Source organism: Dryobates pubescens, chromosome 17, assembly GCF_014839835.1.
Source record: "Dryobates pubescens isolate bDryPub1 chromosome 17, bDryPub1.pri, whole genome shotgun sequence".
NCBI lineage: Eukaryota > Metazoa > Chordata > Aves > Piciformes > Picidae > Dryobates > Dryobates pubescens.
Window position 1 is genome coordinate 22,594,352 of NC_071628.1, and position 16,542 is coordinate 22,610,893.

The following is a 16,542-nucleotide window of genomic DNA, read 5'->3' on the forward strand; positions in this document are numbered from 1 at the left end:
TCCCCCTGACACCCCCCCCCCCCCCAAAGGCTCCCCCCCAGCTCTCTCTTGTCTTCCACACCCACTCCCAGCCCAGCCCTGACTTTCTTCCTGCCTTGGCAGGAGTCTTGAGAGCCTCTCCAGCCTCCGCTCCCTGCCCCGGCGGCCACCGGGGGCTGGCTCCTAGCTCTAGGTCCATGCTGAGCCTCTCCCAAGCTCCAGAGCTGAAGACAGGTCCCAAGTCTGACCTGGACATGGAAGGGTTAATGAGCCAAGCCTGCAGGTAGCTCAGCAGCCTCCTAGCAGTCACTCCAGCAGTCCTCAGCAGCTGTCTTCCCAAGGTGCAGCAAGGCAGGGGGGGAGGCCCCAGCGCCAGGGCAGCTGGGGGAGAGGAAGGGCAAGGAGGGAGAGGAAGGGCAAGGAGGGAGAGGAAGGGTAAGGAGGGAGAGGAAGGGTAAGGAGGGAGAGGAAGGGTAAGGAGGGAGAGGAAGGGTAAGGAGGGAGAGGAAGGGCAAGGAGGGAGAGGAAAGGCAAAGAGGGAGAGGAAGGGTGTGGGTGGAGAGGAAGGGTGTGGGTGGAGAGGAAGGGTAAGGAGGGAGAGGAAGGGTAAGGAGGGAGAGGAAGGGTAAGGAGGGAGAGGAAGGGTAAGGAGGGAGAGGAGGGGTAAGGAGGGAGAGGAGGGGTAAGGAGGGAGAGGAAGGGCAAGGAGGGAGAGGAAGGGTGTGGGTGGAGAGGAGGGGTAAGGAGGGAGAGGAAGGGTAAGGAGGGAGAGGAAGGGTAAGGAGGGAGAGGAAGGGTAAGGAGGGAGAGGAGGGGTAAGGAGGGAGAGGAAGGGTAAGGAGGGAGAGGAGGGGTAAGGAGGGAGAGGAGGGGTAAGGAGGGAGAGGAAGGGTAAGGAGGGAGAGGAAGGGTAAGGAGGGAGAGGAAGGGTAAGGAGGGAGAGGAAGGGTAAGGAGGGAGAGGAAGGGTAAGGAGGGAGAGGAAGGGTGTGGGTGGAGAGGAGGGGTAAGGAGGGAGAGGAAGGGTAAGGAGGGAGAGGAAGGGCGTGGGTGGAGAGGAAGGGCAAGGAGGGAGAGGAAGGATGTGGAGGGAGAGGAAATGTATCTGCCCTGCTCTGGTCTGAAGCCATTGCCCCTGGTCCTGTCCCTGCAGCCTTTGCACACAGTCTCTCTCCATCCCTCTTGCAGCCCCCCTCAGGTCCTGGCAGGCTGCTCTAAGGTCTCCCTGGAGCCTCCTGCTCTCCAGGCTGAGCATCCCCAGCTCCCTCAGCCTGGCCTCAGAGTAGAGCTGCTCCAGCCTCCCTTCCTCTGGACCCAGCTTCTGCTGCTCTGGGCTGTGGGGTTTCTGCTCCCCACACCTCTCATCCCCCTGGGGCCTTCTGCTGCCAGCCCTGTGTCTGGTTGGAAGGCAGCAGCTGCCCCCTGGCCCTCGAGGGAGCTGCTCTTGGCCCCACAGGGAGCAGTTCCCACCTCCCTGGGACGTGCCCAGCTGGGGAAGGTTAATAAACCACATACCTCATTCCTACCCCCAGGCTGTGCTTGGTCTCTTGGCCCTTCCCTGAGCTGCCTGGCCTGGCAAGAGGGACGTGGGGACCACCTCTGGGTGGTGGTTGGAGCTGACCTTGCTCCAGCCCCATGGAGCAGAGAGCCTGTGGCAGATCTGTTTGACCTGGAATGTGTTGGGAGCAGAGCTGTGACACCACCCAAAGCTTTGGGCCCTGACCCACAGCTCCCATCAAGGGTGGGAAGCAAACCAGGACATTCTGTGGCTAAAAAGCCCCAAGGGAAGGTGGTCAAGGGGGTCCTGGAACCCCTCTTTGCCATGATGTGTCCTGCCCAGCATCAGCCCAGCACTGCAGGCAGGGAAGTTACACTGCTGGCTCCTTCCTCTTCCACCTCAGCACCACCTCAGCCTTGCTAAAGCTTGGCCCCCTGCAGCCCACCCTGCACAGAGCAGTGCTGCTGGACCATGCCCTCCTAGAAATTAATCACAGAACTGTCAGGAGCTCAGGGCTCAGCCAGCTCCAACCCCCTGCCATGGGCAGGGACACCTCACACCACAGCAGGTTGCTCACAGCCACCTCCAGCCTGGCTGCAAACACCTCCAGGCAGGAGGCTGCCACCTCTTTCACCTCTGGATCCTCTCCCTCCACCTCTGGCAATGGGCACTGGCAGCCCAGAAGGCCAAGGGCAGCTGAGCCTTGGCCTTCTGGGCTGCCAGTGCCCATTGCTGCCTCCCTGTCCCAGGCCTGATTCCTGCCCCCCTCAGAGGTCTCCCAGACCCCTATCCCTCCCTGACACCCTTGGAGCCCCCTGCAGATCCTGGAAGGCCACCAGAAGGTCTCCTGGGAGCCTTCTCCTCTCCACCCTTTCTCCCCAGCCTCTCAGCTCATCCAGAACCAACTCAGGCACTCAACCCCCAAGCTGCAGGGAGCCCAGGGGCTGGGGAACCAGCAGGGGCTGCACCCTGGGGCTGCTGCTGTTGACAGAAGGAAGTGACAGGGAGCTGCCTGCAGTGCCACTGCTGTCACCTGGCCTTGGTGACATCCTGCTGCCTGCCAGACAGGGATCAAATGCCATTAAGGTGCTGCTGGTTTGATCAGCTCAGACGAGTGGGCAGTGAAGGTGGTGGAGCTCAGAGCATCCAAGAGGACCTGGGGCTGTTAGGGCAGCAGATGAAGGCTGCCCCCCTCCTCCTTCCCTCCCCCTCCCCCCACTCAGTGCTGAGATAGAAATGGAAGGAGTCAGCTCCTGGGAAAGGAGGGAAGCTTGGGGGGAGATCACAGAATCACAGAATCAATGAGGTTGGAAGAGACCTCAGAGCTGATCAAGCCCAAGCTGGCACCCAGCACCTCCTGACAGCTCAACCATGGCTCCAAGGGCCACATCCAAGCCCCTCTGCAACACCTCCAGCCATGGGGACTCCACCACCTCCCTGGGCAGCACAGCCCAAGGGCCAATTCCTCTTGCTGGCAAGAACTTTCTCCTCCCCTCCAGCCTCAGCCTCCCCTGGCACAGCTGCAGACTGTGTCCTCTTGTTCTGGGGCTGCTTGCCTGCCTGGCAGCAGAGCCCAAGCCCCAGCTGGCTCCAACCTCCCTGCAGGGAGTTGCAGAGAGCAAGAAGGTCTCCCCTGAGCCTCCTCTTCTGCAGGCTAAGCAAGCCCAGCTCCCTCAGCCTCTCCTGCCAGGGCTGTGCTCCAGACCCCTCCCCAGCCTCCTTGCCCTTCTCTGGACACCTTCAAGTCTCTCAATGGCCTTCTGAAACTGAGGAGCCCAGAGCTGGACACAGGACTCCAGGGGTGGCCTAAGCAGTGCTGAGCCCAGGGCACAATGACCTCCCTGCTGCTGCTGGCCACACTCTGCCTGCTGCAGGCCAGGATGCCCTTGGCCTTCTTGGCTAGGTGACACCAGCCCAAAGCCCAACCTACACTGACAGTGCTGTGAGTGCCCCCGAATTAGGGCATGGGGTGCTTGAAAGCCTGAGAGGAGCAGCTCTGCTCAATCCTGGGGAGAGGAACTCAAACTCCAGCCAGAAGAGATGGTCAGAGCCTGGCACAGGCTGCCCAGGGAGGTGGTGGCAGCCTCCTGCCTGGAGGTGTTTGCAGCCAGGCTGGAGGTGGCTGTGAGCAACCTGCTGTAGTGTGAGGTGTCCCTGCCCACGGCAGGGGGGGGGTTGGAGCTGGCTGAGCCCTGAGCTGCCTTTCCAACCCAAACAACTCTCTGATGCCCTGGAGCCAGGGCTGTGGCTTCCTCTTGCAGCCCATCCCAGGCCCCTCTCCAGCCTCCCCAGGGCACTGACATCTTGCTCAGGCTCTGCAACCTCTTTTTGGCAGCTGTGGGCCCTGGGTGGAGCTGGGTTTCAGCATCTGTTTGCAGGGCCCTGCCCCTGTCTGCCTCGGAGTCATCTTTGGCAGGCAGCAGGCTGGGGGCTGAGGTGGGAGAGGAGAGCCCTGGGAGGGAGGGAGGAGTTGGCTTCGCTGCTCTCTGCTTGTTTTTCGTGGAGTCAGGGAATTGTTTGGGTTGGAAAATACCTCTCAGGTGATGGAGTCCACCCAGCAGCCCTTGCCAACCCCCCTGCCCACCCAACCGTGCCCCCCCAAGTGCCCCTCTGCAGGTCTCCTCAGCACCTCCAGGGATGGGGACTCCACCACCCTGCCTGGGCAGCCTCTCCCAGAGCCCTTCTGTAACATAAGGAAGGTTGAAGTGAGCTCTGCTCCTGCCAGCTGGCTTCCCACAGCCCTGCAAGAGCAGCAGGGCTGCTCTGCCCCTGCCCTGCAGGGCAGCTGCTCATGGGGCTGCTCCAGCTGAGAACAGCCCCGGGTGGGGAGGGGAGATCCAGGGCTGGGGAGAGGAGAGGAGAGGAGAGAAGAGGAGACTCAGGAGAGGAGACTCAGGAGACAGAGGAGAGGAGACTCAGGAGAGGAGACTCAGGAGACTCAGGAGACAGAGGAGAGGAGACTCGGGAGAGGAGACTCGGGAGAGGGAGAGGGAGAGGGAGAGGAGAGGAGAGGAGAGGAGAGGAGAGGGAGAGGGAGAGGGAGAGGGAGAGGGAGAGGGAGAGGAGAGGAGAGGAGAGGAGAGGAGAGGAGAGGAGAGGAGAGGAGAGGAGAGGAGAGGAGAGGAGAGGAGAGGAGAGGAGAGGAGAGGAGAGGAGAGGAGAGGAGAGGAGAGGAGAGGAGAGGAGAGGAGAGGAGAGGAGAGGAGAGGAGAGGAGAGGAGAGGAGAGGAGAGGAGAGGAGAGGAGAGGAGAGGAGAGGAGAGGGAGAGGAGACTCGGGAGAGGGAGGGAGAGAGAGAGGAGAGGAGGAGGAGAGGAGAGGAGAGGAGAGGAGAGGAGAGGAGAGGAGAGGAGAGGAGAGGAGAGGAGAGGAGAGGAGAGGAGAGGAGAGGAGAGGAGAGGAGAGGAGAGGAGAGGAGAGGAGAGGAGAGGAGAGGAGAGGAGAGGAGAGGAGAGGAGAGGAGAGGAGAGGAGAGGAGAGGAGAGGAGAGGAGAGGAGAGGAGAGGGGAGGGAGAGGGAGAGGAGACTCGGGAGAGGGAGGGAGAGAGAGAGGAGAGGAGGAGGAGAGGAGAGGGAGAGGAGAGGGAGAGGAGAGGGAGAGGAGAGGGAGAGGAGAGGGAGAGGAGAGGGAGAGGAGAGCCTCAGCTGGGATGAAACTCACCTGGAGCGTTGGAGCCTGGCACAATGAGGCCAAACCTGTGGCTGGGGCCAGGGTCTGGTGCCTGTGGTGGCACCAATCTGCCTGCTGGCCTCCCTTGTGCAAGGAGCTGCTGAACCTCTTGGGGGGGGGGGGGGCTCTTCCTGCCCTCCCCAGGTGGTGGTGGTGTGGCTCAGCTCCTGGGCTGCTCCATTCCTCACCTTGCAAGCTGGCTGCACCCCGAATTAGGGGCTGGAGAGCGTGGAGGGGGGAGGCTGGCAGCTCTGGGACAGCTGCTGGTGGCACTGCTGCCTTCTCCTGCCTGCTGCAGGCAGCGCTGGGGGCAGCTCTTGGGTGCCCTTGACGTGCATCTTCCCTCCAAGGGCACTGGGAGAGGGATGCTGCAGCACTGGGAAGGCTTGGGGGGGGGTGGGCTGGGGGAGTGATGAAGCACTGGGAAGGGTTTGGGGGGACCTGGGGGAGTGATGAAGCACTGGGAAGGGTTTGGGGGGGCTGGGGGAGTGATGAAGCACTGGGAAGGGTTTGGGGGAGCTGGGGGAGTGATGAAGCACTGGGAAGCGTTTGGGGGGGCTGTGGGAGTGATGCAGCACTGGGAAGGCTTGGGGGGGGGCTGTGGGAGTGATGCAGCACTGGGAAGGGTTTGGGGGGGCTGGGGGAGTGATGCAGCACAGGGAAGGGTTTGGGGGAGCTGGGGGAGTGATGCAGCACTGGGAAGGGTTTGGGGGGGCGGGGGGAGTGATGCAGCACTGGGAAGGGTTTGAGGGGGCTGGGGGAGTGATGAAGCACTGAGAAGGGTTTGGGGGAGCTGGGGGAGTGATGCAGCACTGGGAAGGGTTTGGGGGGGCTGGGGGAGTGATGTAGCACTGGGAAGGGTTTGGGGGAGCTGGGGGAGTGATGAAGCACTGAGAAGGGTTTGGGGGAGCTGGGGGAGTGATGCAGCACTGGGAAGGGTTTGGGGGGGCTGTGGGAGTGATGCAGCACAGGGAGGGGGTTTGGGGGGGCTGGGTGAGTGATGCAGCACTGGGAAGGCTTTGGGGGAGCTGGGGGAGTGATGTAGCACTGGGAAGGGTTTGGGGGGGCTGGGGGAGTGATGCAGCACTGGGAAGGGTTTGGGGTTGCTGGGGGAGTGATGCAGCACTGGGAAGGGTTTGGGGGGGCTGGGGGAGTGATGAAGCACTGGGAAGGCTTTGGGGGGGCTGTAGGAGTGATGCAGCACAGGGAGGGGGTTTGGGGGGGCTGGGGGAGTGATGCAGCACTGGGAAGGGTTTGGGGGGGCTGGGGGAGTGATGAAGCACTGGGAAGGGTTTGGGGGGGCTGGGGGAGTGATGAAGCACTGGGAAGGGTTTGGGGGAGCTGGGGGAGTGATGCAGCACTGGGAGGCTTTGGGGGGGCTGGGGGAGTGATGCAGCACTGGGAAGGGTTTGGGGGAGCTGGGGGAGTGATGCAGCACTGGGAAGGGTTTGGGGGGGCTGGGGGAGTGATGAAGCACTGGGAAGGGTTTGGGGGAGCTGGGGGAGTGATGCAGCACAGGGAGGGGGTTGGGGGAGCTGGGGGAGTGATGAAGCACTGGGAAGGCTTTGGGGGGGCTGGGGGAGTGATGCAGCACTGGGAAGGGTTTGGGGGGGCTGGGGGAGTGATGCAGCACTGGGAAGGTTTGGGGGGGCTGGGGGAGTGATGAAGCACTGGGAAGGGTTTGGGGGGCTGGGGGAGTGATGCAGCACTGGGAAGGGTTTGGGGGGGCTGGGGGGAGTGATGCAGCACTGGGAAGGGTTTGGGGGGGCTGGGGGAGTGATGCAGCACTGGGAAGGGTTTGGGGGGGCTGGGGGAGTGATGAAGCACTGGGAAGGGTTTGGGGGAGCTGGGGGAGTGATGCAGCACAGGGAGGGGGTTGGGGGAGCTGGGGGAGTGATGAAGCACTGGGAAGGCTTTGGGGGGGCTGGGGGAGTGATGCAGCACAGGGAAGGGTTTGGGGGAGCTGGGGGAGTGATGCAGCACTGGGAAGGGTTTGGGGGGCTGGGGGAGTGATGCAGCACTGGGAAGGGTTTGGGGGGGCTGGGGGAGTGATGCAGCACTGGAAGGGTTTGGGGGGGCTGGGGGAGTGATGCAGCACTGGAAGGGTTTGGGGGGGCTGGGGGAGTGATGCAGCACTGGGAAGGGTTTGGGGGGGCTGGGGGAGTGATGCAGCACTGGGAAGGCTTTGGGGGAGCTGGGGGAGTGATGTAGCACTGGGAAGGGTTTGGGGGGGCTGGGGGAGTGATGCAGCACTGGGAAGGGTTTGGGGGGGCTGGGGGAGTGATGCAGCACTGGGAAGGGTTTGGGGGGGCTGGGGGAGTGATGCAGCACTGGGAAGGGTTTGGGGGGGCTGGGGGAGTGATGCAGCACTGGGAAGGGGTTGGGGGAGCTGGGGGAGTGATGCAGCACAGGAAGGGGGTTGGGGGGAGCTGGGGGTTGGGGGGGGAAGGGAGTGCCCCCTGGGCACAGTGCTGCCTGAGCACGGGTGCCCCCTCGGTGGCAGCCCAGCTGCTGTGGAGCTCGAGGGGTGCAGAGAGGCAGCAGGCAGGGTGGAAACCCAACAGAAGCTCTTTATTGCTGTGGGTGCAGCTCTGGCGCCGAGGCCGGGGGGCTGCGGGGCAGCGGGGGGGCTGCGGGGCAGCCGGGGGAGGGGGGATCCCCGCGGATCCTGCGGGCAGGCAGTGGCAGAAGGAAGCCGAAGCAGACTGCCCCCAGCCAAGGGGTCCCCCCCGGCACCCCGTGGGGCAGCCAGGTGAGGTCTCCGTGCCGCGGGTGGGACTGCTGCAGCGCCTCAGGAGCCAGCCCGCCTGCTCCCTGGCTGCTGTGCTTTCCCTGCCCCTCTCCCTCCTGCTCCAGCCCACAGCCTCCATCCACCCAGCAGGGAAACTCTCTCGGGGCTCAATCCCTCCCTGCCGGGGTCCAGGCTGCAGCAGGGCAGCTCGGTGGGTCCGGCCCAGCCGAGCGGTTTGGACTGCAGGCTTCAGGGGGGAGAGAGGGGAGGGAGAGGGAGGAGGGGGGAAGAGGGGAGGAGAGGAGAGGGAGAAGGGGGACGAGGGGAGGGGAGGAGAGGGGGAAGGGGGACGAGGGGAGGGGAGGAGAGGGAGAAGGGGGACGAGGGGAGGAGAGGGGAGGGAGAAGGGGGACGAGGGGAGGGGAGGGAGAAGGGAGCAGAGGGGAGGGGAGGGGAAGGGAGCAGAGGGGAGGGAGAAGGGGGACGAGGGGAGCGGGAGGGAGCAGGGAATCAGCTGAATGCCCTCTGGGGGAGGCACTGGGGGCGGCAGATCCTGATCCTGCAAGGGGCAGGGAGGGGGCCGGCGCCCCGGCCGCCCCCAGCGCGCCGCCAGCAGCAGCCCCTTGTGCTCCCGCGGGGATGCAGCCTGCGGGAAGCCTTCCTCTGCCCCACAGAGGTGGCCTCAGCCGAGCCTCTGCCTCCCTCCGACCTGTCCCTACTGCACTCATCCTGCCTGCAAAGCACCATCTTTGCTCTGGCCCCCCCAAAGCCACAGGCCCCCCCCGGACCCTTGACCTGGTCCTTCTGCTGCCGGTGCTTCGCGGGGGGGGTCGGTGGCAGGAAGGATGTACCTGGCCGAGGGGCTGGGTCGCGGCGGGGGGGGGTCTCCCGTTGGTGCCTTTGGATCGAGGGGATCCCCCTCGAGGGGGGCTCTACTCGCCGCTGCGGGGAGGAGAGGGCTCGGGGTGGGGGGCGGGGGGTGGGCTCTTGGGGACAGGCGGTGGCCGCCCTGTGGAGGGTGGGCTCGAACCCTGCAGCTGCACTTTGGTCTCAGAAGGGAGATAAGTCGGGGGGCGGCGGGGGGCAGACCTTGGACGCCCGGAAAGCGGCGGCGGGGTGAGGGGCTGCTCTTAGCTTACCCAGCCCTGACCCTCAGCTAAGGGGGGGCCGAACTCCCCAGCCCTTGAATCTCAGCTCCCCCCCTCTCCCGCTTTGACTCCTGACCGCCCCCTCCCCGCTCCCAGAAGCTCAGCAAAGGCATGGCACTACGTGAAGATAAATGCTACAGAAAGAGGATGGGGCGAGGGAGGACCCCCCCGGGCGCCCCCTCCGCCCTCCTCTACCGGCAGAGAGCGGCGCCCAAAGCCAGCAGGAGGGTTCCCAGGAGGAGCTGGGACCCCCCTCCTCCCACGCCGCTCTTGGCCCCCCTGGGCATGTGGTAAACGATCACCAGCTTCTCCCCAGCCCCCGAGGGATCCAGCTCCTCCCCCTTGTAGCAGCTCCCAGCCCCGAGGTGCCCGGCCTGGGGGTCGTCCCGGAGCAGGTCTTCGGCCGGGTTCTCGGAGCCGGCCAGAGCCACGTTGACCGAGACGTCCCTGGCCCCCACGTCGTTGACCGCCAGGCAGGTGTAGGTGCCCTCATCCTCCTTGCTGAAGTTGGGGATGGCCATGGTGCCGTTCTTGAAGACCCAGAAGCGCTGGGGGCTCTGCTTGGCGCTGCCGTCCCTCGCCACGGTGGGGCCGCCGATCTCCACCCGCCGCCCGGGGGTCTGGATCCGCCAGCGGATCTCCGGCGGGGGGCTGCCGGCCACGCTGCAGTGCAGGGTGAGGGTGAGGCCGTCGTAGGCCACGGCGTTGTCCAGGTTGGAGAGGTAGGTGAGCTGGGCCGAGGGGGCCACGCAGTGATGCTCCGGGATGTCCGTCACCGCCCTGCCCTTCAGCCGGCCGGGGGCGGCGCACAGGGTCGAGCCTCCCTTGGTGACCGAGACGGAGGTGCTCTCCGTCCACTTCTTCAGCCAGAAGACCTTGCAGGAGCAGTTGAAAGGGTTGTTGAAGAGCTGCAGCTGGGAGAGGGAGGGCAGGTGGTCGAAGGTGCCCTCGGCCAGGGTGGTCAGCTGGTTGTCGTTGAGCCAGAGGGAGCGCAGCTCCTTCAGCCAGTGGAAAGCGTCCCGGGGCAGCCCGGCCAGGCGGTTGTTGCTCAGCTTCAGGATCTGCAGGCCGCTGAGGTTCCGGAGGTCCTGCCAAGGGAAATCTGCCAGCTTGTTGTGGCTCAGGTCCAGGTTCTTCAGGTGGGGCAGGGAGGCGAACGCCCCCGGTTCCACCGCCCCGATCTGGTTGTAGCCCAGCCACAGCGACTGCACCTCGGGCACCTCGGCGAAGGAGCCCTGCCCCAGCCGGCCGATCCTGTTGGCCGACAGGGTGAGGATGGTCACGTTGGAGGACAGCCCCCTCGGCACCTCCTGGAGGTCCTTGTAGGCGCACTCGGCCAGCAGCCGCCCGTTCTTCTTGGTGGAGCAGGAGCAGGCTGCGGGGCAAGCCCGGCAGGGCGCAAGGAGCATCGCCAGCCCCAGGCAGCAGAGCAGGGCCTCATCCTTCCTCCTGGGAACAGAGACGGGCGGTGGGGGGTGGGCAGTGAACAGCAGGGGGGTCGAGCCCAGGCAGGGATCTGGGGTTTGGGGTTTTTTTGGTGCCAAATCTTCGGAGGAAGCAGCAGAAGGCATTTCCTGGCCAAAAAGGAGCGAGGAACTTCCCCCTCAACCCTTTCCTTCCCTCAGGAGGGAAAAGAAATGCCTCTCTTGGATGGCTGATGGAACTCGCACCCCCTCCCCCCCCCCCCAAGCCCCCCAGGGCTGCTCCTGCTGCAGCTCTTGGGCTGAAAACCAAAGTGGGAGCTGAAGGCTGGGAACTGACCCTGCTGAGGCTGGAGCAGCAGGGGGCCCCCCCCAGCCCCTTCCCAAGCAGCCTGCCCCTAAACCCCCATCGAGCCGTGGAGAGATCTGCAGCGTGCTTCCCAGCCTCAAACCCCCAGCACCACCACCACCAGCACTCCTCCCTTCCAGCTCCATTCCCAGGTCATGGAAAAACCAAACAGCTTTTTCTTGCTGCTGGGAGTGCTCCTTCTGGGCCAAGAGGGAGCCCTTGTGAAGGGTCCTTGGCCGCTGGAAGTCCCGCGGAGCAAAACATTTCTGAGCTAACTCTTCGCTTCCCCTCCTCCTCCTCCTCCTCCTCGCCTCCCCTCGCCGCGGGAAGCGATTCCTGGCTCCTGGAAGCTGGGTCCCACCAGGGAAGAGGTTAAACCGCGGCTCCGGGTAAGGAGCTGGCAGCCAGGAGCCTTTTGTCTCCGGCCTGCCCTGTCGGCAAGCTCTGTTGCTCCTTCCAGTTCCCCCAACCCTGTCATTTAGAGCTGGAGCCGGGGCCGGGGGTGGGAGGAGGAAGATTGAGGCTGAAGAAGCCGCGCACAAAAATTTGGGGAGGTTGAAGAGGGGGGGAGGAGGAGAGGCACAAAGGGTCCTGGCCTGCCGGGATAGCCCAAGCGGGCTGGGGAAAGAGCCCCGGGACATCTGGGGGTGCCGGTGGGGTGAGACCCCAGCAGCAGCGCTAGGGGGTGGGGGTGGGGGGGTGTCCCCCTTTGGTGACACATTGAAAGCCTCTGCTTGGGGTACTTTGGGGGTGTCCCATTTCTGTCGCAGCCCCCCCCCCCCCCCCGCTCCCCGTCCTGCCGGGGCAGATCCACAGCACCCCACTAAGGGATGCTGGAGGGGTGGGGGAGCAAGACCTGGGGGACATGGAGTCGAGGGCAGGGGGGGCGCTCACATAGTTTAACCTCCCGGAGCACCCTTCCACCCCAGCTCTCTCTCATCCTGACCAAGCCCTTCCGAGCTCCCCCCACACCCCCCCAGCAAACCCCCCGGGGGTACCGGAACCGATGCAGCCCCTGAGGAGGGGGTGGGGGGGGGCGGTGTGTGTGTGAGCGGGGCCGGCACGTCGCATACCAGAGCCGTGAATAACCACCCAGCCCTCAGCACCCCCCCAGCCTCCAGCTCTCCTCAGCCTTCCCTGCTTCCCCCCCCCCCCCCCCAACACCAATCCTCGGCCCCCAGCTCCCTTTCCCAGCCCCTCCTGCCCCATTCACCGGCAGCTTCGGGAGGATGGAGCCCGCTGGCCGCCGCTCTTCTGGAATGGCCTGGCGGGGAAGGGGGGGGTCGGGAAGGGGGGGCGGGGGGGCGGTTTGGAAGATGGGATCTCTGGTTCCCTCAGCTCTCGCCGGGCTTCTCCTCCCCTCCCCGTCCCCCGGGCTCTATTTTGTGTGCGTGTGTTGTTTTCCATGGCACCGACCCACTGCCGCCGCTGGAAAGCCGCCTCGGGGGCCCTCCTCCACCCTCTCGCCTCCCCCCGGAGCTGCTACCCGGAGCCTGCCCCCCATGCCCCCTCTGCTCCAACCCCCCCCCACCCCCACCCCCCCCCCCCCCCCCCCGCTCTCAACCCACCCCCGAAGTTCGGGGTCCAGCCAGCCCCAGCCCTTGCAGGGCACATCTCAGGGTGTTTGTGGAGGACGTGGGGAGACTGCTGGCTGCTGAGTTGCCTCTGAGAGGGGGCAAAAGGCTTTGGGGTGCTGGGGGCAGGATGCCCCCAAACACACACTGCAGGGCTTGGAGGGGATGGGGCAGGGAGGGTGGGGGGAGGGTGGCAGGAGGGAGGAGGGCAAGAAGTGGCGGGGGGAGGAGGTCATAAGGAGTCTTCTCCTCTGCCCTGCAGCCACAGGCTGAGCAAAGCTTTGGAAAGCAGATGGAGAGGCACTCATCCTGCAGCCACCCACTGTCCTGCAGCCACCCATCCTCCTGCAGCCACCCACTGTCCTGCAGCCACCCACTGTCCTGCAGCCACCCACTGTCCTGCAGCCTCCCATCCTCCTGCAGCCACCCACTGTCCTGCAGCCACCCATCCTCCTGCAGCCACCCATCCTCCTGCAGCCACCCACTGTCCTGCAGCCTCCCATCCTCCTGCAGCCACCCATCCTGCAGCCACCCATCCTCCTGCAGCCACCTATCCTCCTGCAGCCACCTATCCTCCTGCAGCCACCCATCCTCCTGCAGCCTCCCACTGTCCTGCAGCCTCCCATCCTCCTGCAGCCACCCATCCTCCTGCAGCCACCCATCCTCCTGCAGCCACCTATCCTCCTGCAGCCACCCATCCTCCTGCAGCCTCCCACTGTCCTGCAGCCACCCATCCTCCTGCAGCCACCCACTGTCCTGCAGCCACCCACTGTCCTGCAGCCTCCCATCCTCCTGCAGCCACCCACTGTCCTGCAGCCACCCACTGTCCTGCAGCCACCCACTGTCCTGCAGCCTCCCATCCTCCTGCAGCCTCCCACTGTCCTGCAGCCACCCATCCTCCTGCAGCCACCCACTGTCCTGCAGCCACCCACTGTCCTGCAGCCACCCACTGTCCTGCAGCCTCCCATCCTCCTGCAGCCTCCCACTGTCCTGCAGCCTCCCATCCTCCTGCAGCCACCCACTGTCCTGCAGCCACCCACTGTCCTGCAGCCACCCACTGTCCTGCAGCCTCCCATCCTCCTGCAGCCTCCCACTGTCCTGCAGCCACCCATCCTCCTGCAGCCACCCACTGTCCTGCAGCCTCCCACTGTTCTGCAGCCACCCATCCTCCTGCAGCCATTCATCCTCCTCCACCTGCCCATCCTCCTCCACCCACCCACCATCCTCCAGCCTGGTGGGACCACTGGGGCAGGGATGGGCACCCAGGGCCAGGATGTTGAGTGGGTTCCTTGCTCCCTGCCTCCCCACACTCATCCCCTGGGCCCCATATGGGCTTCTCTGCTTGGGAACCCACCTGCTGCAGGGCTGGAGCAACCAGCTGCAGAGGGGGCGAGGATCTGCATCCTGCAGCAAGCCACCCCTGCTTTGGAAATGGTGCTGAGCAAGGTGAAGGTGAAGCGAGGGGGGAGCTGGACTGCTCCCCAGGAGAGCTTGACCTCTACCCCCCCCAGCCCTTCCCCCCCTCCTTCTCCCTCCAGCAGGGCTTCAGCTCCACGGAGCCCAAGCACAGCTCTGTGTCTTCACACTTGTGCTGACGCAGGCCAGGCTGTGAAGGAGCTTGGGGTTAAAAATAGAGAAGGGGAGCACTGGGAATGTGGAGCAGCTCCTCAGGGAAGTGCTGGGCTGGGTGAGCCAGGGCTTGTCCCTCCCAGGGGGAAGGGGACCCAAGCCCTGGCTTGTGGGATGTTTGTTGTGCCCCTCTCGGAGATGATGCTCCCCGGGACAGGGCCGGCGTGGGGTTTGCTTCCTGACCCCTGGTGGGCTGCTGCCCACCGCCCCAGGGCTGGCTGAAAATGGATCTGCCAGCAGCCCTCGGTGCCGTGAAGCACAATTGGAACAGCTTCAGAGCCCATCCAGAACGGGGGGAGGGGCTCTGACCCAGTGGGGGACGCAGTGGGGTGACTGGAGAGGACCAAGCCTAATTCTGTCCCCCGTGGAGCAGATGAAAGATGCTGCTCTGAGCACTGCTGTAAGGACCCCGGGCTCCACCTGTGCCCCCAGCACCAACCCCTTCAGAGGGTGGGGGCTGTAGTGCTGCTGCTGCCCGTGGGGACAGGTGGAGGCTCTTTCTCCTCGTGTGTCTTTGTCCTGGAGCAGCAGATAATGTGGGGACAGGGGACATGAAAGCTGCTTCATTGTGGCCAAAAGGGTGCCAGCCACCTTCCCACAGTGTAGGTGACACTAGGAGTGGGGTGACAGCCCGGGGCTGTCTGTCAGCATCCCTCATGGATAGGTGGGGGAGCTGGTGGCAGGCTCTGCAGAGGGGCTGAGCCCTCACTGTCCTCCAGCCGCCCATCCTCCTCCAGCCACCCATCCTCCTCCAGCCACCCATCCTCCTCCAGTCACTCATCCTCCTCCAGCCACCCACCCTCCTCCAGTCACTCATCCTCCTCCAGCCACCTACTGTCCTCCAGCCATCCATCCTCCTCCAGCCACCCATCCTCCTCCAGCCATCCATCCTCCTCCAGTCACTCATCCTCCTCCAGCCACCTACTGTCCTCCAGCCACTCATCCTCCTCCAGCCACCCATCCTCCTCCAGTCACTCATCCTCCTCCAGCCACCTACTGTCCTCCAGCCACTCATCCTCCTCCAGCCACCCATCCTCCTCCAGTCACTCATCCTCCTCCAGCCACCCATCCTCCTCCAGTCACTCATCCTCCTCCAGCCACCTACTGTCCTCCAGCCATCCATCCTCCTCCAGCCACCCATCCTCCTCCAGCCACTCATCCTCCTCCAGCCATCCATCCTCCTCCAGCCACCCATCCTCCTGCAGCCACTCATCCTCCTCCAGCCATCCATCCTCCTCCAGCCACCCATCCTCCTCCAGCCATCCATCCTCCTCCAGTCACTCATCCTCCTCCAGCCACCTACTGTCCTCCAGCCACTCATCCTCCTCCAGCCACCCATCCTCCTCCAGTCACTCATCCTCCTCCAGCCACCTACTGTCCTCCAGCCACTCATCCTCCTCCAGCCACCCATCCTCCTCCAGTCACTCATCCTCCTCCAGCCACCCATCCTCCTCCAGTCACTCATCCTCCTCCAGCCACCTACTGTCCTCCAGCCATCCATCCTCCTCCAGCCACCCATCCTCCTCCAGCCACCCATCCTCCTCCAGTCACTCATCCTCCTCCAGCCACCTACTGTCCTCCAGCCACCCATCCTCCTCCAGCCACCCATCCTCCTCCAGCCACCCATCCTCCTCCAGCCACTCATCCTCCTCCAGCCACCCATCCTCCTCCAGCCACCCATCCTCCTCCAGCCACTCATCCTCCTCCAGCCACCCATCCTCCTCCAGCCACCCATCCCCCTCCAGCCACCTACTGTCCTCCAGCCACCCATCCTCCTCCAGCCACCCATCCTCCTCCAGCCACCCATCCTCCTCCAGCCACTCATCCTCCTCCAGCCACCCATCCTCCTCCAGCCACCCATCCTCCTCCAGCCACTCATCCTCCTCCAGCCACCCATCCTCCTCCAGCCACCCATCCTCCTCCAGCCACCTACTGTCCTCCAGCCACCTACTGTCCTCCAGCCGCCCATCCTCCTCCAGCCACCCATCCTCCTCCAGCCACCCATCCCCCTCCAGCCACCTACTGTCCTCCAGCCACCCACTGTCCTCCAGCCACCCATCCTCCTCCAGCCACCTACTGTCCTCCAGCCACCCATCCCCCTCCAGCCACCTACTGTCCTCCAGCCACCCATCCTCCTCCAGCCACCCATCCTCCTCCAGCCACCCATCCCCCTCCAGCCACCTACTGTCCTCCAGCCACCCATCCTCCTCCAGCCACCTACTGTCCTCCAGCCACCCACTGTCCTCCAGCCACCCATCCTCCTCCAGCCACCCATCCCCCTCCAGCCACCTACTGTCCTCCAGCCACCCATCCTCCTCCAGCCACTCATCCTTCCTCCAGCCATCCATCCTCCTCCAGCCACCTACTGTCCTCCAGCCACCCATCCTCGTCCAGCCACCCATCCTCCTCCAGCCACCCATCCTCCTCCAGCCACCCATCCCCCTCCAGCCACCTACTGTCCTCCAGCCACCCATCCTCCTCCAGCCACCCATCCTCCTCCAGCCATCCATCCTCCTCCAGCCACCCATCCTCCTCCAGCCATCC

The 16,542-nt window shown here is 64.8% G+C and overlaps 1 protein-coding gene across 1 annotated transcript; it reads right to left on the minus strand.

Moving 5' to 3' along the window:
- Positions 1–9,201: 9,201 nt before the first annotated feature.
- On the minus strand, positions 9,202–12,202 carry ISLR (immunoglobulin superfamily containing leucine rich repeat). Its single transcript, XM_054168790.1, has 2 exons — positions 12,009–12,202; positions 9,202–10,474 (listed from the first exon to the last, which is right to left on the minus strand). Exons 1-2 carry the CDS (start codon positions 12,200–12,202, stop codon positions 9,217–9,219), a joined length of 1,452 nt encoding a protein of 483 aa, XP_054024765.1. The 3' UTR covers positions 9,202–9,216.
- Between the last annotated feature and the right edge of the window lie 4,340 nt (positions 12,203–16,542).

What these genes read in the sequence shown, in the direction of transcription:
- ISLR (XM_054168790.1), bottom strand. Translation starts at nt 12,202, where the DNA reads ATGGAAAACAACACACGCACACAAAATAGAGCCCGGGGGACGGGGAGG. An exon ending in CCATCCTCCCGAAGCTGCCG is followed by an intron (nt 10,475 to 12,008) that starts GTGAATGGGGCA and finishes CTCTGTTCCCAG; the next exon opens with GAGGAAGGATGAGGCCCTGC.